This window comes from Prionailurus bengalensis, chromosome E2 (genome assembly GCF_016509475.1).
Source record: "Prionailurus bengalensis isolate Pbe53 chromosome E2, Fcat_Pben_1.1_paternal_pri, whole genome shotgun sequence".
Classification (NCBI taxonomy): domain Eukaryota; kingdom Metazoa; phylum Chordata; class Mammalia; order Carnivora; family Felidae; genus Prionailurus; species Prionailurus bengalensis.
The window spans coordinates 19106760-19131515 of NC_057352.1; the positions used below are offsets into that span (position 1 = coordinate 19106760).

Consider the following 24756-nt stretch of genomic DNA (forward strand, 5'->3'; position numbering starts at 1 on the left):
TGAGAAGTCCTAGCTTCCCAATGCTAGCGTGTCAGAAAGAAAATTAATATACATTCCCCCAAACCACATTAGGTCACTGTTCTTCAAACGCTGACACAACAAAACCCCACATTATTCCAAAGTCTGAAAAGCACACACATATTTTGAAATTTTAGAGAGATTTACACAAAAATAGTGAAAACTACAACGTTTTTCCCACCTGGAAACTAGCTAAATGATCTCCAAATTGGACATCTGTTTTTTGTAGTTTTTCTAAGAAATAACAACCGTGGGCCAAGTTTTTGGAAGAAAACTATATTCTTTTAAAGAAAATGAAAATATTCTCAAAGGAAAAACTTAATTTAAGTCAAATCATACGCTTTTGTCGTGGAGCCCGATACAGAGTGCTTTCCTGCAACAGGTGTTCTCCCTGCCACGGGGACAGGGCGCCCTCTCGTGGTCTCTCTCGACCGAGCCCTGTGGCTGGAAATTTTGCGTGAGAAGGTTCTTTTCCCAAGGCTGAAGGATGGCGAGGGGAGGGGGGCCGAGGGGGAAGCGGACCCCAAGCCAGGAGGCAGGGATGGGGAGACCCGGGCGGGATTGTGGCTGAAAACACCCTTCAGAATCCCGGTGGCCAAAGGCAGGGCTCCTTCGAGGGCCCCACTCCACAAAGGTGTCATTCGTCTCCCCCCTCCTGTGACCCCGCCCAAAAAGGACACCCTTCCCACCCACCAAAGGCGCTTATGAGACACACATACACGCGTGCCCTCCGTCAACCGCCACCTGCCAGACCACCCCTGCCCCGAGGAGCGATCTCAGGCGGGGCCCCTTTGGAACAAGGAAACACTCCCGCCCCCAGGCCAGTGCGAGGAGGAGGAAGAAGGCGGCCCGCGCCCCTGCTCGCGAAGGCGGCGGCGTCCTCAGCTGGTGCCCCACGGGGGTCTGGGAGCCCGCCCGGGGCCGCGGGGCGCAGCAGCCGGCGTCGGGGGGCGAGGGGGTAGGGGCTGGAAGGAAGGGAGCGGCCGGAGGAGGCACAGACGGTGAATAAATAGAAGCAGCTACGCCGCGGGGCCGGCCCCTCGGACAGCAGCTTGGTGGCACGTGGGTGGGGGTGGGGCGAAAGCGCGGCAGCGGCGCCCCCCGTGGGACACAGAGCTCCGACGCCGACCCGGTCACCCGTCCCGCCCGGGGGCGCGCTCTGTCGCACACACGCACGCACGCGGGGCCGCAGCGTGGGCTCCTTTCCCGGCTCAGAGCTCCGTGACGTGCACCGCAGGTGAGGGGAGGGGCCCGGGCCTGAGGCGCCGCAGGTGGCAGCGGCGGCACAGCAGGTGGCCGTCCAGGGGGTAGCAGCGGCGTCCATCCTCCCCACTCAGCTGCAGCCCGCAGTCCTAGGGAAGAACACAGCCCCAATCCCAGAGTGAGGGGGGGGGGGGGGCTGAGAGTAATGGGGCGGGGCGGATCTGTGGGGCCCTGTGCAACTTGCAAAGGGCTTTGACTTTGATTGGGGGCGGGGGACAGACAACAGACAAGGCAGGCCAGTGATCTCTGAGAGAAGGGAAACTAGAGGTGAGCCGTACAACTGCCCAAGTTACTACCTGAAGGGATTGTCCAGGCTGCCCAAAGAGGGCCCAGGGGTCTTCTTGAATTGAGAATTTGGGGAGGCCAAGGCAATTAGAAAGCTCAGAGTGGAGTATGAGGAAGGAGAGCTACACGTGCCAATGACTCCCAAATTCCTACACCTGCAGCCAGAGTCTTTGAACTCCAGCATGTCTAGCTCTCGGGGGATCCTAATAGACACCTTCCAACCCCCAAACTGCCAAATTTAGTCATTGGCTGAATCCAGTCCCTTTTTCTGCCTGACCTTCATGCAACTCAGTTTACCACCCCGAACCCAGGACCACAACCTCGCCTCCAACAACCTCCTCAGAGAACCCCAGCCACCCTCCCTCTTCCTCCATGCATTCTCTGATGGCAAAGAGCACCCTTTCTAAAATCCTCATGCCATCATGTCATCCTTTTGGATCATTCTCCACTGCCCTCAGAATAAGCCCATACTCTTCAGCTCATATATAGCCTTATGTCCCCAGCTCCTGCCAACTTCTCCAGTGACACAAAACAACACATTCACCCTCACACCTAAGCACATTCTGCTTCCACTGCCTGGAAGTGCCTTTCTTACTGTCTTTCTTACTGACTGTCCTTGATTAACTCAGTCATTTTTCAGATCTTAGCTTGGGTGTCAGCTCCTCCAGAAAGCCTCCCCTGATTCTCCAAGGCCTCCTATGCGCTCTGACAAGCCCTATAGGCTCCAGCCCTGCCTGAGTACTCATCGCTGCCACAAGCATAGGGACTCTTTATTTTATTCTCTGTACATCCCCAGCAGCCCACATGCTGTAAATCCTCAGTAAATATTTGACTGAATGAGAAACGGGCTGAGAACATATCTTGGGGAGGGCTCTCTAGGGAGGACAGGGAGAATGGGGACATAAACAAGGAGGTGGGTCCACAGAAGACCTAGAGAAAAGGAGATCCATGTGGAGGGGGACCGCACTAGCCACCAGCCCTCCAGGAGGGCCCAGGCTCACCTCACAGTGGTAACACTCCACATGGTAGTCTCTGTCCATGGACACCACACGGATGGTTGTCTCACAGCCCTGGAGGAAGAGATGGGGTTTTGCACACAATTGTGTGTAGTGCACACACCTACACAACACGGTCTTGTCATGGCAGGTGTGCATTCACGCCCACGTGAGCACTGGCTTCAGTGCTTCCGCGGCCAGAATGGCATCAGCAGGTGCACAGGAATGGACACCCTCCTGCAGCTGCACCCAACCGCACACACACATGTCTATGAGAGCCGTCACACAGGTGTCAAATGTGTGTATACGTGTTCTCTTCAGTTCTTTGCAGTCAGGAACGACCAGAGCCAGTCCGGCCTCCCCAGGCACGGTAGCTTGGGGCAGAACCGACATGTGTGGGAGACCCCATGCCAAGAGAGGTGCACCACCCGATGGTGTCTCCTGCATAGACTGCATCCTCCTCTTGTGTGCTCCTCCCACCACCTCAGCCTGCAGAGCTAACAGACCCAGGGGGCGATCCTTACATCCGTGGGCAAAGGAGCTGAGGGCCACCGTTTCTCTCTAACTCATGCAGGGACACGTGCACCCTGCGTGCATGGGCACAACGCAACCCTCGGCCCTGAGGGATATGGGGCGGGAGCATCCGCATCCCTCCCACAGGGGCCCAAGACATGGGGCCAACCTGGGGCAGAGGCCAGGCTGGGCCAGACACCTGATCATCTCCAGGTGAGTGGTTCCTACCTGTGCAGGGAGGATAGGACGGGCACAGGAGGCACATTTCGGTGCAAAAACCCTGGAGGAATAAAGAAAACCAGAAGTGACCAGCTGCCAGAGGCCAAGGGCCCAAAGGCAGACCCACCCACAGTAGCCCCATGACATGGCCCAAGCGTCAGAACCCCTTTCCTTGTGTGGACACACTGGTGTGGGAGCAGCCTCTGCGGTGCCTTTTTGGCCTTTTAACTGGTTCCCAATTCACTTCCACCCCATCACCTCCTCCAGGACGGCTTCCGTTTCTCCCTACCCTCTCCCTCACACTTCCTGTGAGTTCCCTGCCCCCTAACATCCAGGTTTGGGCCACCCCTAGCTGAGACCCCTGCAAAGCCTGGCTCCACACGGAGTACCAGGGATCCATGCGGGGCACCAACCCCATGCAAGGCTGTAGCACAAGACCAGAACTCTGAGGGCTGGGCCTAGAGCCACAGCTGGGGAGAATGGACTGGCCTCTCACATGGATACCAGACAGGCAGGGAAGGGACTCTGCAGAGACTCCCAAGCCACCACCCCAGGCAGAAGAGGCCAAACCTGGCCCTGGGAGCAAAGGGATAGATGCTGGGTGGGGCAGCCAGGAGAGCCCCCACCACTGGGAGGAGGGGCGCATGCAGGTAAAGGCGGGGAGGGGAGAGAGATGGCTGGTGGCTGAATCACCCAAGAGAGGGTTCAAGGCAGAGAGCCATGCTTTGCCCCAGCCGCTGAGCACACAAGGGGAGGCTGGAAGTAAAAAGGCCAAGAATGGAGAACACAGACAGGCAGGCTGGAAAAATGCTTCCTGGGGAGGCAGGAGAAACAGCGGGAGTCACACCCGCCCCCACAGTGCTGGCCACTCACGTGTGATAGTCTCTGACGCAGTAGATGTTATTCTCCACGTCCACAGTGAAGGGCACCCCGTCCAGGCACTCGTTACACACTGAGCACCGGAAGCAGCCTGGGTGGTAGGACTTCCCGAGGGCCTGCAGGATCTGGGGGTGGGAGGCACTGAAGGGTCAGTGCAGACGGAAGGCTCAGCACAGCCCCCAGAAGAGGCTCTGGCTCTGAGCCCTCGGCAGGTCTGCAACAGGTGAAAGGGTGGGTCCTAAGACCACCCATGTCAGAGGGGTTCCAGGAGGCTGGGGGAGGTTCTCACCATCTCCATGATGAGGTGTCCACACACACTACACTTGTCGGCTGTTTGCTGGAACCCAGAGTACTGAGAGGAGACAAAGGATCCAGGATGTCGTGTGACAGAGGGGCACTCCCTGCCCAGCCAGCACCTGCCTCCTGGGCCCAGGTCTCCATGTGCAGCAGGAGGGTCCCCTCCCCTCCCCTGGCACCCGCCAGGGCCCAGCTCTGACTCACCAGGAAGTCCTCCTGGCAGTACACTTTCTCACCCACGTTGTAGAACGCCTTCCCTCGAAGTCGTCTCCCTGCAAGGACGAGTATCGAGAAGGGGGTCCTTGGGCCGCTGGAACCCGGGGATGGGGCCCCTGCTTCCATGTCTCAGGACTCTCCTCCAACAGACGAGAAGCAGATTATGGGCAAATTTTAACATTTCCCTTCCATATTAGGCTACTACTGTTATAATAATAAATCTTTTTAAAAGATTAAACAGCGGTGCCTGGGTCGCTCAGTCAGTTAAGTGTCTGACTTCGACTCAGGTCATGATCTCACGGTTTGTGAGTTCAAGCCCCACATCAGGTTCTATACTAATAGCTCAGACCATGGAGCCTGCTTCAGATTCTGTGGCTCCCTCTCTCTGCCCCTCCCCTGCTCACACTCTGTCTCTCTGTCTCTCAAGAATAAACATTAAAAAAAAATTCTTTTTTTTTTTAGGGGCGCCTGGGTGGCGCAGTCGGTTAAGCGTCCGACTTCAGCCAGGTCACGATCTTGCGGTCCGTGAGTTCGAGCCCCGCGTCGGGCTCTGGGCTGATGGCCTGTTTCCGATTCTGTGTCTCCCTCTCTCTCTGCCCCTCCCCCGTTCATGCTCTGTCTCTCTCTGTCCCAAAAATAAATAAACGTTAAAAAAAAATTCTTTTTTAAAAGATTAAACACACTGACAGGTTGTGTTAAGAGGTTGTCATTTTAGGGGCGCCTGGGTGGCTTGGTCGGTTAAGCGTCCAACTTCGGCTCAGGTCATAATCTCACAGTCTGTGAGTTCGAGCCCCGCATCGGGCTCTGTGCTGACCGCTCAGAGCCTGCAGCCTGTTTCAGATTCTGTGTCTCCCTCTCTCTCTGCCCCTCCACCGTTCATGCTCTGTCTCTCTGTGTCTCAAAAATAAATAAACGTTAAAAAAAAAATTAAAAAAAGAAAAAGAGGTTGTCATTTTAAAATACATTCACATCAGGGGTGCCTGGGTGGCTTATTCGGTTAAGTGTCCGACTTCGGCTCAGGTCACGATCTCACAGTTCATGAGTTTGAGCTCTGTGTTGGGCTCTGTGCTGACAGCTCAGAGCCTGGAGCCTGCTTCGGATTCTGTGTCTCCCTCTCTCTGCCCCTCCCCTATTCACGCTCTGTCTCTCTGTCTCTCAAAAGTAAATAAACATCACAAAAATAAAATAAAATGATATGAAATGAAATGAAATGAAAGTAAAATGAAATAAATAAAATGAAATAAAATAAAATAAAATAAAATAAAATAAAATAAAATAAAATAAAATAAAAATACATTTGCTTCAGGAGGACTCAGAGCAGACATTCCAGAATGAACTGTCATCATCCATGAACATAAGAAGTACAACTCTCACCAGGTAACAAAGCCCCGGTGAAAGAGGTGTCCTTGTCAAAACAAGAGCCTCAGCAGACCCGGCACAGCTATTAGAGGTATCCCGTCAGGAGAAAGCCCACAGTGCCTAACCAGGAACGGGAGGGAACATCCTCCCCGTGATAAAGGGCCCCCGTGAGAAACCCTCAGCTGACATCAGACATAATGGTGAAATAGTGGATGCTTTTCCCCTTAGGGTTCAGCATTGGACTAGAAGCCCTAGGTCGTACAATGAGATGGGTGAAAAAAAATAAAAGCTTGGAGAGGAAAAAGGAGAACTATCTTTAATCAGGATGTGTAGAAGATCATAAGCAATCTGCCAAAACAAACAAAGAAACAAGCAAGCCCTACTAGAAGTAATAAATGAGTTTAGCAAGGTTGTAGGACAGGTGGTCAGAATATGAAAATCAAATGTATTTTTATATTCTGGTAACAAATGATTGGAAAATGAACGTACAGTTTTTAAAACAGCATTTATAATAACATCCAAAAAAAAAAAAAAAACCCTGTAAAATACTAAGAGGTAAACTTTACAAGAGATGAGTCTGCCCCTCGCTCTGCCAAACTAAACTTTGCTGAGAGAAATTTCAGAAGACCTACATGAATAGAGTGATAAACCATTGCTGGAAGATAGCTCTCCATTGGGTCTCTCACATTTCTGCACATCTTAGAGAGGAATGGCAGCTTTCATTGTGAATTACCATCCCCAGGACATTTGTGGACCAAACCACTTACAAACCAGACATTGTGGGGCATCTGGGTGGCTCAGTTGGGTAAGCATCCAACTTCGGCTCAGGTCATTATCTCGTGGTTTGTGGGTTCAAGCCCCATATTGGGCTCTCTGCTGTCAATGCAGAGCCCACTTCAGATCCTCTGTCTCCCTCTCTCTCTGACCCTCCCTCTCGTTCTCTCTCTCTCTCTCCCTCTCTCAAAAATAAACATTAAAAAAAAAAAAACACAGATAGCTATCTCCCTCTGAAGTAGAAAGCAGGCTTGTTTGGTGTCAATATAATACAGATGCTGTGTTCCTCAGAAACAAGGGTCAGAGAGCTTTGCTGGCAGCCCATTATAAAACATCAGGGTTCCCTAAACTCAGGGTTCTCTAGCCGTGACACAGACCCAGACCCACTGCATGTGCGGCATCCACCTGGGTCACTCTGCGTCACCACTGTGGGACTCGTGCAGAATGATTCAAACGTGAAGCTCATCCTGCCTGCCGTGCTCTGAGCCCCTGCCCCAAGAAGGCTCATGTCTTCAGTCAGCATTGGTGACACAGTGGCAGATAAACTTACCAGCTTGCAAGTAGGGAAAAAAAACCTCAGTCCTTGACAATCAACTTCAAACTTCAAATATTCTGATATTAGTTCTCCTCAAATTGATCTATATATTCAATGCCACACAATTAAAATCCCAGCATTCTTATTTCTTTTGTGGAAACTGACATTCCAATTCTATTTTGGTTTTCTTCTTTCAAACCCTTGTGCTGAGGGCTGACTTCCAGTTCTAAAATTCATATAAAAATACAAAGAACCTAGAATAGCCAAATAATCTTGCAAAAGATCAACAATGCTGGAAGACTTACACTACCTATCTTAAAACTTAAAGTAATCAATACAGTATAATATGGGAATAAGGAAAGACAAAAAGATCAGTAAAACAGAAGAGACTGCAAAAATAGACCCATAGATATTTCAATAAAGAAGCAAGTGGGAAAGCAAAGTCTTTTCAGCACAAGGTGCTGGAACAACTGGAGGAAAAAAATCAAATATGGAAAAAAAAATGAAACTCCATTCCTTGCCTCATACCATACACAAAAATATAATACAAAGTGGGTTATCTACCTCAACATAGAAATGAGAAACTTAAGGGGCACCTGGCTGGCTCAGTCAGAAGAGCAAGTAACTCTTGACCTCAGGTTGTGATTTTGAGCTCCATACTGGATGTAGAGATTACTTAAAAGTAAAATATCTAAAAGATTAAAAAAAAAAAAGAGAGAGCGAGACTTAAAGCTTCTAGAAGAAAACATACGAGACTATCTTAATGACTTAAAGGAAGACCAAAAATTTTTAGGTTACAAAAACAAGAACCATAAAACAAAACAAAAAAAAATTACATATTAAATTTCATCAAAATTTAAAATTTATCAAAAAAGTATATCACTAGGGCGCCTGGCTGGCTCACCCAGAAGAGCATGCAACTCTTAATCTCAGAGTCATGAGTTCAAGCCCCACATTAGATGTAGAGATTACTAAAAGAAATAAATAATAAACTTAATTAAAAATATTATTCATACCGGGGCGCATGGGTGGCTCAGTCGGTTAGGCATCCGACTTGGGCTCAGGTCATGGGTTCATGGGTTCGAGCTCCACGACGGACTCTGTGGTGACAGCTCAGAGCCTAGAGCCTGCTTCTGATTCTGTGTCTCCCTCTCTCTCTGCCCCTCCCCTGCGCACACTCTGTCTCTCTGTCTCTCGAAAATAAATAAATGTAAAAAAAATTTTTTTTAAATATTATTCATGTTATGAGAAAGTATTCACAAAACATGCATCCTGAAAAGAACTTGTACTCAGAATATACATATCCTCACAACTAAATAATTTAAGACAAGTAACTCTCAATTCAAAAGCTGAACAAAAGACCTGAACAGACTTCATAAAAGAAGATAAAAATGGTCAAGAAGCAGACAAAAAGATGCTTAACCTTATTAGTCATCAGGGAAATGCAAATTAAAATCACGAGATACCACTTCACACCCATTAGAATGGTTAAAATTAAAAAGACTAAAATATCAATTGTTGGCAAACACGTAGCAGAACCCAACTCTCTAACATTTCTAGTGGGAGGATAAAATAGCACAACCCCTTTGGAAAACAGTTTGGCAGTCTCTTATGAAGTTAAACATACACTTAGCCTATGACCCAGAAATTCCACTCCTTGGAATTTACCCGAGAGAGAGAGAGAGAGAGAAATGAAAACATTTGTCCACAAATGACCCGTACGAGAACATTCACAGCACAATCTATTATCTGTCAATAGTTGCACAGATCAACAAACTGTGGCATATTCATACAATAAAATCTTACTCAGCGATAAAAAGGAGTGTGCTACTAATATACAGCTTAAAAAAAAGAGACATGCTTAACGACAACAACAACAAATCAGTCACAAAATAGTATACATTTGACTTCATGTATATGAAGTTCTAGAACAGACAAAACTAATCTATGGTGGTAGAAATCAGAACACTGGGGGTGCCTGGGTGGCTCAGTGGGTTAAGCGTCCAACTTCATCTCAGGTCATAGTCTTGTGGCCCATGAGTTCAAGCCCTGCATCAGGCTCTGTGCTGACAGTTCAGAGCCTGGAGCCTGCTTTGGATTCTGTGTCTCCCTCTCTCTCTGCCCCTCCCCCGCTTGCACTCTGACTCTCTCAAAAACAAACATTAAAAAAAATTTTTTTAATAAATAAATAGAATATTCTCTGGGGAAATGCACCTTCAACACAGACATCAACAAATTCCCACAGACTGACTTTAAAAATTATACGGTTTTTGGGGCGCCTGGGTGGCGCAGTCGGTTAAGCATCCGACTTCAGCCAGGTCACGATCTCGCGGTCCGTGAGTTCGAGCCCCGCGTCGGGCTCTGGGCTGATGGCTCGGAGCCTGGAGCCTGTTTCTGATTCTGTGTCTCCCTCTCTCTCTGCCCCTCCCCCGTTCATGCTCTGTCTCTCTCTGTCCCAAAAATAAATAAACATTGAAAAAAAAATTTTTTAATTATACGGTTTTTATATCAAAAATTATAAAACCATGTGAAGAAACAAGGTATCATGACCAAGAGTGAGGAGAAACAATAAACAATTGAAGTGGGACTTCAAAGACATCAGATTTGGGGACAATTAGACACAATACAGAATACAAACATGTAATACACTTACAAAATAGAAACAGATGTCCAAAACATGAGATTACAAAGACTTCTTGGACATTAAAAACAATAACTGAAAACAAATTTTAAAAAGTAAACTGGACTTTACTGTGACTTTCTTTTCATCAGAAGACATCATTAACAAAGTAATGAAGCAAGAATAGGTTAGGAAAAGAATTTATAACACATATATCCAACACACAACATGTATCCAAGGTGCACAGAGAACTCGCACAAAGCAATTTAAAAAAAGTCAAACCACCCAACCTACAAATGGGCAAAAGACTTCAACAGGCATTTTTACAAACAAAGGCATTCAAACGGCCAACAGAGGGGCGCCTGGGTGGCTCAGTCGGTTAAGCGTCCAACTTCAGCTCAGGTCACGATCTCGCGGTCCGTGAGTTTGAGCCCCGCGACGGGCTCTGGGCTGATGGCTCAGAGCCTGGAGCCTGCTTCAGATTCTGTGTCTCCCTCTCTCTCTGCCCCTCCCCCGCTCATGCTCTTTCTCTCTCTGTCTCAAAAACAAATAAACTTTAAAAAAAAAAAAAGGCCAACAGAGACATAAAAAGGTGTATGAGTTTTCACTACTCATCCAAGAAATTCAAATTAAAATCTCATTAATAGGGTGGCTCAGTCGGCCAAGCCTTGATTAAACCTTCCCACTCTTTCAGTGGGAAGTCAGTTAAGCCTTCCCAGTCTTGATTTCAGCTCAGGTCACAATCTCACCCATCGTGGGACTGAACCCTGGCTCGGGCTCTGTGCTGGCAGCACGAACCTGCTTGGGATTCTCTCTCTGCCCCTCCCCTGCTGCGGCACGCGTGTTTTCTCTTTCTCTCAAAAGAAATAAACTTAAAAAAATAAAATAAAAAATAAATAAAATCTCATTAATATACCATGCCACCCCCACTAGAATGAAGACAGACAATGCTGGTAGGAAGGAGGAAAAACTGAAATTCTAATACATTGCCAACAGGATAATAAATTGCTTCTACTATGGGAGGGGCGCCTGGGTGGCGCAGTCGGTTAAGCGGCCAACTTCAGCCAGGTCACGATCTCGCGGTTCGTGAGTTCGAGCCCCGCGTCAGGCTCTGGGCGGATGGCTCGGAGCCTGGAGCCTGTTTCCGATTCTGTGTATCCCTCTCTCTCTGCCCCTCCCCCGTTCATGCTCTGTCTCTCTCTGTCCCCCCAAAAAATAAATAAACGTTAAAAAAAAAAAGTCAAAAAATTTGAAAAAAAAAAAATAAATAAAACAAAAAAAAAAAATACTATGGGAAACTACTTAGCAGCATATATTGAAGCCACACAGATGCTACTCTAGGACCCAGAAATTCCACTGTTAGAAAAATAAATACAAATGTCCCTCAATGGGCACAGACGCAATACTCATAAAAGGTTTATTTATAATCCCCAAATTATGGAAACAGCTCAAAAGTCATGTGCCGATGACTGGGAAGGGGCATCAGGGACTCTTACGGGGTGATGGAAATATTCTACCCTTCGATCTGGAGGGTGATTACATAGGCACGTAGACATGTACAAATGTATCAAGCTGGAATATACTCAAGATTAATGTGTTTTACACTCTCCGTGTATTTTCAATCTTGATAAAAATGATCAAAAATGTTGAGGCAGATTTGAGAAAAGAAACAAAAAGAACTTCTAGAAATAAAAAAAAAATTCAATCACTGAAATAAAAAACTCAATGAAAGAGTTCAATAGAAGATTAAACACAGTTGAAGAGAAAAATGAATGGTCTGGATTTTAGCTTTCAGGAGACAGATCTGAGGAAATGAAACAGAATGAGAGACAGAGAAGTGCATAACATGAGGGAGAGGTTAAGAGACACAACAGAATGAGAAAACCTAATATTTCTAATTTGAATTCTAGAAGTAAATAATAGAGAGAATGGGAGAGAAGCAACTGAATCAAAGCTGATTTTATTGAATCAAAGCTGATTTTATTGAAAATAAAACAGCTGAGATTTTCCCCAAGTTGGAAGTCAAAATGAACCCCAAGCAGGACAAATAAAAGAAAACCAAGAGCCACACACATCAGAGTCAAACTACAGAAGAATACTTTAAATTATTTGTCCTTTTTTCTAATTGATATGTGAAAGTATTTTAAATATTCTCGGGGCGCCTGGGTGGCGCAGTCGGTTAAGCGTCCGACTTCAGCCAGGTCACGATCTCGCGGCCCGTGAGTTCGAGCCCCGCGTCAGGCTCTGGGCTGATGGCTCAGAGCCTGGAGCCTGTTTCCGATTCTGTGTCTCCCTCTTTCTCTGCCCCTCCCCCGTTCATGCTCTGTCTCTCTCTGTCCCAAAAATAAATAAATGTTGAAAAAAAATATATTAAAAAAAAAATATTCTGGAAAATAATCCTTAGAACTTATGCATGTGGCAGTATATGGGGTTTTTTTAATGTTTATTTATTTTTGAGCCAGAGAGAGACAGAGCATGAACAGGGAAGGGTCACAGAGAGAGGGAGGGAGACACAGAATCTGAAGCAGGCTCCAGGCTCTGAGCTGTCAGCACAGAACCCAACGTGGGGCTTGAACTCACACACCATGAGATCATGACCCTGGCTGAAGTCGGACACTTAACCGACTGAGCCACCCAGGTGCCCCAGTATGTGGTTTGTTTTATCAAATGCTTCATGGGGTCTTTTAATGAACCAGGGGTGGGTTTTTTTTTTTTAATGTTTATTTATTTTTTAGAGAGAGAGTGCACGAGCAGGGGAGAGGCAGAGCGAATCCCAAGCAGGCTCCCCACTGTCAGCATGGAGCTTAATGTGGGGCTTGAACTCACAAACCGTGAGATCATGACCTGAGCTGAAATCAAGAGTCAGACGCTTAACCGACTGAGCCACCCAGGCACCCTAAAAATAAAATCTTTTTTTTTAATGTTTATTTATTTTTGAAAGAGACAGACAGAGAAGAACAGAGCATGAGCGGCGGAGGGGCAGAGAGAGAGGGAGACACAGAATCCAAAGCAGGGTCCAGGCTCTGAGCTGTCAGCACAGAGCCTGACACGGGGCTCGAACTCACAAACTACGAGATCGTGACCTGAACCCCAGTCGAACACTTAATCGACTGAGCACCCAGGCACCCTGTAAAAATAAAATCTTTAAAAAAAAAAATGCTGAGTGAAAATTGCTTCAAATTTGGAAATCTATTCACAAACTCTGAAGTAAGTGTGAGGGTAGAATCAAGACATTTTGGACACAGCAGAATTCAGAACACTGACCCCCCAAATGCCCTTTCTTAGACAACGACAGCAAAATCTTGTGGACATTGTTCCACAGCTTTGATTCTTCTCTTCTCCTCCAAGATGCGTTCAGTATTCAGCCTTACCTCAGACAGCCTGCTGCAGTCAAGGGAAACCTGAATCCATTCCCATTATCCACAGGCGGGCTTGATTAGTATAAACATAACTCCTCTTCCCTTATTATGGCATTGGTTCAGAGACTCAGGCAAGTCAGTCAATCAACCACAGCATTCCCAACAACCAAATAAACTGGTTCAGGAATGGATGTGTGAGATGCTCTGGCCAATGACATACAAGGAGATATATGCCAGGTGCTTTCTGGAAAAGAAGTTTCCAAAAACATAACCAGAAGAGATGCCCCCTCTTCCTCCAGACTAGTGGTGTGCCAATGGAAGTCTCAAGCTGCCTCAGACATTTCACCACCATAAGAGAAGGTGCCCTAAGGAAGACACCAAACCCAAGGGAAACCCAGCCAAGCTATTCATAGGGCCTGAGACACTAGATCAATCTCAGCCTGAAGCCAGCCCAATCTCTGGGCTCCCAGTTCACTGAGCCAAAAAATATTCTTAGAGGTTAAGCCTCCTCAGCAGTTTCTCTGTTATCTGCAGCTAAAAGCTGCCAGGAAATAGTGCATTCAATGCAAGGAGTACACATGGGAAGGCACAGAATGAGCACTCCACAAGGGTCCCAGAGGGCAATGAACTCAGAGTAAAGAGAGGTGAGAACCTCCCAATAGAAACTCTGCAGGATGCCTGATATAATGGAGCCTCTGGGGAGGCGGGAAGTGAAGCTATACAAAGTAAGCCAATACAAGGTGGGGGGAGGGGAGGGGGGGGGCTAAAAGAAAAAAAAGAAAAAAATGCAGGAAAAGTAAAAGACTATAGGACAAAAAGGGGGTGTAATCACAGTATAATTCCTCGCTCTGCAGTGGATTTTTAAATAGTCAAGGAAACATAAACCTGGTTTCCTGACTTAACCACAGTTTACGATTAAAGTACACTGAGAAAACAGGAGAGAAGAGAAAAAGGCAGTGGCAGAACCTGTTCCTCAGCTGTCACAGCAAAAGTGTCAGTCAGTCTAAAAGTGCTACATCAAGAAACAGCACGGTATGCTTGTTACAGATACGGAGGTGTCTTCTAGAAGAAATTGCCAAAAAATACCAAGTGGCTGCCTCTGGGGAATGGGACCAGGAGTAGAAAGATGAGAGGTTTTTCACTCTTGCAAAAAGAGCTTGTCGGCACTGTCTGACTTAACACAGTGCATGTGTTACACTTCCACAGGATAAAACATGGACATGTTTAGTATAAATTAATGAAAGATATTTGCTTACGGGCACAGCCTCAAGGGACAGGAGTAGAATCAAGAGAGCAGATGTATTAGGTTGGTCAGATAATGGTTACTTTTTTCTTTTCGTAACTTTGTCTAGGTTAAATTACAACATTTATAGCTTATGCTGTATGTAAACTTGGGAGAAAAACCACATTGCAGGGAAAAGACCAGCCCCACACCCAGGCAGGCAGAAAGCACAGCACTAGCTCCATGCGCCCCACGCAGGCAGCCAGGAGACATCAGGCCCCAAAGCTGGGTGAGGGCCCACCAAAGGCCCTGGTTCCACACCTCCCTCCCCAGGGCCCAGGACATCTTCCCAGGGGCGTGGACCTCCCAAACAGGCCAGGCCTAGGAGGAAAGGCACTACAATTCAGCCTCCTCCACACTACAGCCTGGGCCAGAGCTGGGCGGTCCATCAGCTTGGGACTTGGGTGCAAGGACATGGTGCAAGAGGGCCGGGGAAAAGGATACCTACCACAGGAGTCGCAGGTGAAGCAATCGGTGTGATACAGGCTCCCCATTGCCTGGCATGCCTGCCTTGCCCCGTAGATGCCAAGCCCACACTTGATGCAAATACCTATGGGAGAGACGCAGGAGAGAGCCCAGGTTAGCACCATGACTGTCCTAATGCTGCCTAACCCTCAGCGAATAAACTTCCTGAGCCTTCATTTACCAATGGCTGACCTGGCGACAATAATGGTATCTGGGGGGTTGTTGATGTTGTTTCAGGATTCAGAGGTAAGCAGAGCACCGGGCACAGAGTCAGGGCTAACTGATGCCGTCCTTGCCATCAAAATATTAATGACACGTGGGGGCACCTGGGTGGCTCAGTCAGTTGAGGGTCCAACTCTTGATTCTGGCTCAGGCCATGATCTCACAGTTCGCGGGCTCAAGCCCCGCATCAGTCTCTACGCTCACAGTGCGGAGCCTGCTTGAGATTCTGTCTCCCTCTCTCTCTGCCCCTCCCCCCGCTTGCTCTCTATCTCTCTGAAAATAAATAAAAAGAAACTTAAAAAAATATTAATGACATGTTTATATTAGAAAGTCATTCTGGGTCCCTTCACCGGTGACCTGCTCTTGGACTGAGGGAAAATCCTTTCTGCGGTCTGTGAACCAGGAAGAATAAAGACCACACAGGCACACCCACCCCAGCCATGCTTTCCTCATCTGTGTCCTAAGGTGAATTGATTCTCTTGTTTGATCGGCACAGCGGCCTTGCTGGCCTGCCACATGCCCCACAGTGTAGCTGCTGGAGACTCGGCAACACGCCGAGGAAGGCACGCTCAAGGAGCCTCTGTTCCAGCGGAGGGAGACAGACGACAACAGGTAAATGAATAATATCTCTGGTGGAAACAAGTGTGTGAGTTTTAAATTAGGGTGGTGAAGAAGGCCCCAGTGACCAGGTGATATCTGAGCAAAGGTCTAGAGGAAAGAAGGGAGGAAGTTGCCATGCAGGCATCTGGGATTACTGGTAGAATTGGGGATCACCCCTAGCAGCACAGGGTGGGGTGCCCGGCAGGCAGGGGAGAGGTAGTAAGGAAAAGGGTGACCAGCAACGCCAGGGGGAAGCCTGGCACTAGTCCCGGGGATTCCCTGGCCAGCCCTCCTGAAGACCCAGAACATGGCTGGCCAGCCCAGACATCAGAAGCCCCCCTCACAGTTACCCGGGATCTCCTGTACCCCACAGGGCATGAAGACAGGCTCCACTGGCCCTTGAGACCCTAAATCTTCTGGATGCTCCGGGACATGCTCCCTCACCCTCTCCCTCTCGCTTTCTACCATCTCTCTCTCTCTCTCTCTCTCCTTAACATTTAACCACGGTTGAGCCTCTTCCCCATCAGCACCACGTCAAGAAAGAAAGTCAAGTCAAGAAAGAAAACTCAGTCCACATTCAGCCATCTCCTAACTGTGCACACCTCCAGACCTCCCATCCCGAACCTGCTAGCCATGGGACCAGCTCCTCCTCTTTCGTGTACAGGCTATGACCCACACCTAGATTTCTGGCTCTTCTCCCTTCCCAGCTTTGTTGGGTACTCCCTGCTCAGTCCTGGCCCTCCCATGCCTGGGTTTTTTTCCCCAGGGGAGGGAGGGCCAGCTCAGACGCCCTCAAAACCAGGTAGGAAAGTAAAGGTGGCTGGTGGGGACCCAGAATGGAGAATGGAGAACAGCAATTATTCCATACTGAAATTAATTACTAACTCAAATGTTTTGAAGATGCAGAAGGCCAACATGCCCGCAAGTCTCCACACGTGGCTGTCCCATGGCTCCCTGGGCAGTCCGGCCTGCTGCAATGGCTCAGCCTGAGGAGGGCTCCTGGCGATCTGCCCCAGTCCACACCTCTCTCCTGAGTCACCGAGCCAGCTCCCAGATGGCCTCAGACCACCACAGGTCTAGAACAGAGCTCTGGATTTCCTGCAAAACTGCTCTTGCCTCAGCGTCCCTGCTCAGGAAACGGCACCTGTGCGTAGCTCGGTTTCAGGGAGCATCCAGGTCCACCCTCCTTGTCTCCTCCAACTGTGAATCTCAGCAACTCTGTTCCCTAATTTTGACTTCATTCCCTCCCCTCACTCCCACTGGCCTGATTCAAAGTCATCAAGTCTCATCCTAAAGTCCGTTTCAAGAGTGTCCTCAAGGCATCCCCGCCTGGCCCCCAATAATTCATCCCACAATCTGCAGCTAGACTTCCCTTTGGCAAGTAAAAATGACCTACCCCCTCACCCATACTCTTGTCCATCAAGTCTGAAAACCTGACCTCACCTTCTTAAGTTACCACAATCCACAGTGAAGAGTAAAAGTCAGTTTTCCACGGGAAGCAGGACAGTTCACGGGCTATGACCTTGTATGATGATTAGCTTTTGGTTCCGTTTGCTTTTTTTTCTAAATATGTGCTTTCGTCTCTTTAATAAAAAGACACTGACGAAGGAGATGGAGTACCCACGAAATTCAGGGAGCACAGCGTTTCGAAGAGAGGGGACTCCACCTGTGGGATGGAACAGTGAGACCAGGCCACCGAGGCCTGGCAAGCACCTGCGCCGGGCCGCCACCAGGGTCTAGCAAGAGCTGGCTCAGTCCCGTGAGGGGAGACAGATGGCTGAAGGGAAATGGGAGGCAGACAAGCAAAGGCGATGCCAACCAGACACTGGGATGGGAAGAGGTGGGCATGCCACTGAGACTTTGTGACCAAGCGGGTGTGGCTTTGCTTTTTCCTTGCCATTTTTTTTTTTATGAAAGACCCTTTCATTAAAGACATATTTATAACCAAAGAAAAAGGTCCAGTGGAAAGAGGAAAGCTGAAGATTGGAGGAGGTGGGGGTTGGAGGTGGGATGACCCTGATCCTCAGATCTAGACGTGGATCTGATAATAACAGGCAGCCTGCAACGGCTGACCTCAGTTTTCTCAGCAAAATAGAAAGCAAGCTCAGGGACCAGAGGGAACAGAAAGATTGTTGAGGGAATAAAAGAGGGAACTGACCAAGGCTTAGGGAGATGGGTGGCACCCAGAAGATCACAGAGGTTCAAGACCGTCAACGCCTATTGGTATAGCAGCAAAAAAGGGGAGCAGCAGTCCTGGCTCAGAGTCAGAGTTCTGCAGGGCAGAGGTGATTCAAGGAATCAGAGGTCCTGAGAACAAGAGGCAGTCAGAACCGAAGCGAAACAAAAACAGGGTGTGACCTTGGGAGGAGGTGGCTCAAGAGAAGGCAGGGAGGCCACCAAAGTTCAAGAGGTTCTGGAAGTCTGAGGCTATTGGCTGGCTCCCAGCAGCGGAACTTGGTGAGGAGAGATGGGAAAGTTCTAAAGCCATCAATGAATGGAGAGAGGGACCCGGAGGTCAGCAAGTGCCAGGGCCAAGGAGAAGGGGTGGCCCAGAGAGGAAGACCCACTCTGAGGATGTGGTATAGCAGACATCACTTGAGCTCATGCTACCTGTAGACTTCCCTTTGCAAAACTGTGTATTATTCAAGTTGAATTGTATGAAATTGCCACTTCTACGGCTCCGAAAGGTCAAATATCAGCACTAAGTTATCAGCAGTTCAAGCAAATAGTTGCCCATAGTTTTAAAAATTAGGAAAAGGTTACCCAGATCTGGCTTCTCTTGGGAAAAAAGGTGTACCATTGCTCACCTCCCACTCCTGGGTGGATTCAATGGGCCCTTTCGAAAGGATGACCCACCAGCTTATGCGGTCTTGTGCGGTCAGCCCTTCACTCTCTCCCTGCCTGCTTGGGTCTGGCCACCTCAGCTTCGCACACAGATACGTGAGTAACCTCAGAGGCTCACAGACACCACCCCGACGTGGGCCCTGTGGTGCACGGGGACAGGAGACAGGCAGTCTCCCCCAGAGAGAGCACTGGAGGCGTTCTCTTCAGAAGCCCACCCCAGCTTCGGTTCCCGGCACCTGCCGGGCTCGAGAGGCCAACAGCTTCCTAACTCACCTCCATGCTCCCAGGCCATCTGACAGCAGCCACAGCACCTACAAACCACAAATGCTCACCCCCATGCTCCCAGATGAGCTCAAAACTCTTCTGCGTGTCCCTCCTAAAGGCAGACCCACCCTGTGGCCCACATAACCCCTGGGCACAGAGTAGAACAGTCCACATCCTCACATGCCTCCTTTGGCCCACATTCTTCCTTCTGCCTGGAATGCCCCCATCTAGCCTGTCACATACAGCCTCCTCCTCTCTCAAGATCCAGTTCAGGGCGGTCCTGAGCTGCTAGCTGGAATGAATGCATGAAAAGATACAAACCCCAGGACAGCCCAGTCCTGCCCAGCAAGATAACCACCCCCACCCTCACCCCCTCAGAGCCAGGTGCGACTGCCTTCCTGCTTATCAGTAATGGAGGGAGGGAAGCCCCCTCCCCAGGCCCCCTCTCAGAACCTCCAGCCTCAGTAAGAGGCCTCCGAATTATCCAAAGGACTAGGGATCAGGAGGCCAAAGGCAGACTGGAAAATGGAGGCCGTAAGAGACTGGTGGGCTTTGAAATGCTGTGAAGCAGGATTCCCTTTGGCAACAGCCCGCATACACCACACAGCCCAGGGTGTGGTGTGGTGTGGTGGGCCTCAGGGTGGGCGTCCCCTCCCTCACACACCCTGCCCCCTTGCCACTGCCATTACCAAAGCTGCAGGTCAGGCGGGTCCGGTGGTACCCGGCCCACCGCACCTCTCTGCTCCTGTCCACTCCCCACACTCCTGGGGGGAACGGGGGCACCAGTCCCTACAGTGCTGGGGTTGCCCGGCTGATCACGGAGCACAGTGCAGGAGGAGCAGAGGCACGTGCCAAGCAAGGGTTAAGAAGAAATGACCCGAAAATGGCTTATTGTGCCTATTGGCCTGACTTTTTCCTAAAGGCAAGGCAGTGAGCGCATCAACTCACTTTGCCGGAACCCCTTCTTAGGCCAGAGACCTGCAGTCGAAGTCGCGGCTGTAAATAAACCTCGGACCCTGCGGTTCGCACTCACACACCCTCTGCCCAGCCCCACGGAGACTCGCTTTTCTCACCCCGGCCCACCCCGCGCTCTCCCCCGGCCGAGCCACGGCCAAGCTCGCTCACCGAAGTAGTCCCGCGCCGTGCGCGCCTCCAGCGCCCGCTCCAGGTCGCGGGTTAGCGCCTCCAGCCGTCGCTCCGCCGCGCTCGGGCCGCCCTCCCGGCCCGCGGGCAGCTGCAGCGAAGGCAGGGGGAAGGGGGCCGGCCCCGCAGGCTCCGGGGAGCGAGCCGGCGCCGGGCCGGCGCCGGGCAGGAGCAGGTCGGCGTAGGCGCCGGCCGAGCCGCGGGAGCCGAGACTGGACACGCTGGAGCGGGCGCTGCCCACCGACGGCGGCCCGGGGCAGGGGCGCGGGTCCGAGCGGCCGGAGCGCGGGCTGCCGTGGCGCTGGTCGTAGCCCAGGCTGATGCCGCTGGAGCGGGCGCTGCCACTGCCGCCGCCGCCGCCGCCGCCGCCGTCGGAGCCCGCCAGGCTGGCCCGCGGGCTGCCCGCAGGCTGCGCGCTGAGCTCGGGGGCCGCCGCGCGCCGCGGGCCTCGCTCCCCACGGCTCAGTCCGTCTGCCCCGGCCTCGGGGCCGCCGCCGCCGCCCTTCCCTCTGCGGCCCAGCGCCTGCGCCGCCTCGTCTCCCGGCGCGGGCCGCGCGCCCCGCCGACCCCGGCCTGGAGAGTCGCCGCCCGGCTCCAGCTCCCGCAGGGCCAGCCCGGCCAGGAGCAGGGCCGCCTCGTCCGCGGCCACCCGGGAGCGCTGCATGGCCCGGCCCGCCGGCCCTGGCGCGTCACCTCCGCCTCCGCTTCCCGCCGCGGCTCCGGCCGCGCCGCCGCATCGTCCGCCCCAAGCCCGGAGCCCGCCCCGGGACCCCTGGGCGCGGGGCGGGGCGGGGCCGGCGCCGGGCCGGGGTCGTTCCGCCGGCCACGCGCGGTCCGGGGGCCGCGGCGCTCCGCTGAGTGGCGCGCGCGGCGGAGGAATGCGCGCTCGGAGGCGCCGGGCCGCGCCCCCTCCTCCCGGCCGCCGCGCGGGGGGCGGAGGGACTCCTTTGTGGGGGCAGGAATGCGAGGAAGGAGACGGCGCTGCGGCCTCTGGAATGTGGGGGGAGTGGCGGCGGCGGCGGCGGCGCGGCGGTGGCCGCGCTTCGCCGAGAGCTCGGAGGGGCGCGGAGGCTGGGCCTGGACGCCGGGGCGTGCAGCTGGGAGCTGGCCTCGGCTGTGGCGCCGCGGTGCGCCCGGGGCCGTCGGGCCTCTGGAAAGGTCCCACATTCCCGCGGGCTGAGCTGGAGGCGGCTCCCCCAGTCCCGGCCGGAATAAGAAATACGAGCAGTTGACAAACGGTTCCCACATCCTCCCATCTCACTAACCAGCGCCGCCACACTTTCAGGCGCTGGGCCGGACTAGTTCAGCCCAGGGCCGAAGCGCTGCGCCTGCCCCAGGACCCATGGGAACACTGAGTCGCGTGCAGATGCGCCCCCAGGACCTCGAGTGACCCCTCGACCCCCACCCAGCCGGTCCCGGAGCCAGCCAACCGGCTGCGCATCGGTTTCAGGAGCCGCCGACTACTTAGTGGGGAAGGGGCCGAGTGCTGGGAGCCAGGGTTGGCTGGGGACAGGTCGCAGGCCCCCAAGGCCAGGCCAGGCCGGAAGCAGGCCTCAGGCTAATCCAGTGGGCTAGTGAGCCCCAGATGTGGCCACCGCAGGCAGTCACGAAGAGCTGTGAGGACACTCCCTTTTTCCAGCACCTGCCTTCAGGGGCCCCGGGTGAGGCACCAAGGAGGCTCCTGGAATCACCTGCGCTGCCACAGGTACTGGGAAGGAGTGGGGCCTCAGGGACCACATTGGGAGGGAGGAGCAGTGAACGAGAGCTAACTAGTGCTTTGTCTCCCCAAAGCACAAGCTACAGAGTTCTTGTCCTTGTATATTTCAAACAGCTTGTAGAGAAGAAAAGCAAACCATCATCTGTCAAGACCCGGTGGATTCAGGAAAACGGAAAACGACCTTGAGTGGAAGACTTTTCACTTTTGCAGGCACTCCCTGCTCAGAGGATTTCAGGAAGGTGCCCACGGTGTCGCTGGGCGCAGGGAGCCTGAATGGGGAATTGTGTCGGTGCAGACTGACCCGCGTGTCCGGCCTCAACATTGATGAGGAGCGCCATTCTCCTCAGTTGGCGTTTGAGCAGTGTCTTACCCAGCAGTTCTTCCCCAGCACCTCTCAGATCTTGCAAAAATCCAACCCACCCGGCCACCCACCGCCAGCCAAGCTCACGGTGTTGAGGGCAGGTACACGTGGATGCAAGTGTTTGGGGGAGCAAATATCTGGAGGATATCATTGCATGAAAAATGATCTCCACTCTGAGAAAAGCAAATTAAATCGGCAATGAAGTATCACATTTCACTGACCACATTACTATTTAAAAATGGACGTGGTGAAACTTGCATATATTTTACTGGTATGAGTGTCAGTTGGCACATCCTGTCAGGAAGAGCAATTTGGTGGTATTAATGGTGTCATACACAAACAAAAATACTCTATGCAGTAATGTTCCAAGAAATGTTTTTAAAAAAATTTTTAATGTTTATTTATTTTTCAGAAAGCACAAGTAGGGGAGGGGCAGAGAGAGGCAGACAGGATCCAAAGCCTGCTTTGCACTGACAGCCGCAAGCCTGATGTGGGCTCAAACTCACAAACCACGAGATCATGAGATTATGACCTGAGCCAAAGTCGCTCAACTTGGGGCACCTGGATGGCTCAGTCAGTTAGGCATCTGACTTTGGCTCAGGTCATGATCTCCCAGTTTGTGGGTTCAAGCCCTGGAGCCTGCTTCAGATTCTGTCTCTCTCTCTCTCTCTCTCTCTCTCTCTCTTTGCCCCTACCCTTGCTTGTGCTCTCTTTCAAAAATAAATAAACCTTAAACAAAAACAACAAAAAGATCCTTCTCCTGTCTCTCCTTGTAATCTGGCTTCCATCAGATCCCCTTATCTGTCTGTAGTGTCTGGACCCCAATTATAGACACAAGTCAGTTTTTTTTTTTCCCCACGGTCTTGGGACACATTCAGATGCCAATCAAGTGTGGCTGTCTAACTTGGGTTCTGAGGGAAGAGGGACGGCACACAGCCAAACTCCACATGGAGGAGTTGCTGGGATCCACTCTTCTTTCCCTCCTCCAGGTTGCAGCAGTCTTTACCCTTGTGAAATAGTACTTCCTAGGGAGAGCAGCAGGAAATCTTTCACTTGAAGCCCAATTGTACCTCTCCCAGCTCAGCTCCTAGGGGCCAGTCTTCCCACGCACAGCACCAGACCCAAGGTGTGTGTTCTCTACTGGGAGGGCATGTACTGGGAGCTGTCCCCAAAGAGATTTTTCCATCCCCTCCTTTGAGGCCCAGCTTTTTCGATCAGATTGAGTCCACCAATTTCCCCTGGTCCTGGTATCCCCCTTTGGCCTCTTCAGAGGCACAGAAGAGTCAAAGCCATGGACAGGCTTGGTTCCCCAATCTAAGAATTAGGGTTAGGATGTGATAATTTCCCCTTCCTTCCTTCCTTCCTTCCTTCATCAGGGAGCAGTTGGTCCTTCCTTGGAAGGACCTTCCCTTTCTTGTCCTGAAACCTTATCCTGCACCCAGGAAAGGGCATTTATACACAAACTTTGTGTGTGGCAAACAAACAGCCCAGCAGGTCTGCAGTTCCATGGGGCAGGGGGTGGGGAGCATTTGGGAATGTTGATTCCAACAGCTTTTGGTATCACATTTTTGAGCTTGAGGTTGGTGTTCATGACTCAGTGCTGCTGGAAGCAGATGCTGGGACCAACTGGGAACCCGGACAACACAGAAGATGTGGGTCCTCAGATCCCCATCCTACCGCCTATTGCTACCTTAAGTTGAGTTTCTCTAAGAAGTTGAGTTTCAGTGAATAGTCCTTAGTGTCTTACTGCTTTCAAAGGTTTCTACACAGGCTGTCAAGGTTTCCTCAGTGTGGCACGGCAGAGCAGGGATGCAATACATGTTTATAGAATGAATGACACTGTACACAATGCCTACATTTTTCTGAGATTGACCTGAGAAAGTGAATTGTTGGTGGATCTTTTTTTTTTTTTTTTTTTCCTGACAGCGTGAGCAGGCAAGCAGGGGCCAGAAAGGAAGAAAGCGAGCATCCCAAGCAGGCTCGCGAGGACCCCCACTTTGGCCTTGAACCCACAAACCACGAGACCATGATCTGAGCCCAAATCAACAGATGCTCAACTGACTGAGCCACCCAGGCACCCCTGTTTTTTAAAATAAGCTCTACACCCAATATTGGGCTTGAACTCACCACCCTGAGATTGAGTAGCGTACTCTACTGACTGAGCCAGCCAGGCAATCCCGTTGGTGGATTTCTAAAGTAAAAGCCTGAGGACCCTGGAGCATTTGCACATTCTAGTAAAATTTTTCTGAGCCTTTGCCTATGTAAGTCATCACTTGTTGCAAGATTAAAAATGTTTAAAGCTGAGTCAGAGACAATTAGCAAAACTCCCCAAAATGTTATTTTATCAGAATAACATAGTATCTTCAGAATATAATCAAACTGCACAGCATCATCATAATCCTGTAGTTCAACTTGATTTTTTTTTAGTGAGAGCAGTTCAAAAATTTCTCAAAACTCTTGGCTGGAATTTATTTTAAATTAGTTGCAGGGGACAAAAAAAAAAACTTCCTTCTGTGTGCAGAATGC

The 24756-nt window shown here is 50.8% G+C and overlaps 1 protein-coding gene across 1 annotated transcript; it reads right to left on the reverse strand.

Moving 5' to 3' along the window:
* Window positions 1-274: 274 nt before the first annotated feature.
* LOC122494119 (WT1 interacting protein) lies at window positions 275-20911 on the reverse strand. Its single transcript, XM_043599058.1, has 8 exons — window positions 20135-20911; window positions 15063-15164; window positions 4674-4741; window positions 4462-4524; window positions 4167-4297; window positions 3303-3354; window positions 2568-2636; window positions 275-1370 (listed from the first exon to the last, which is right to left on the reverse strand). The coding sequence occupies exons 1-8, from the start codon at window positions 20814-20816 to the stop codon at window positions 1230-1232; spliced, it is 1308 nt and encodes a 435-aa protein (XP_043454993.1). The 5' UTR covers window positions 20817-20911; the 3' UTR covers window positions 275-1229.
* Between the last annotated feature and the right edge of the window lie 3845 nt (window positions 20912-24756).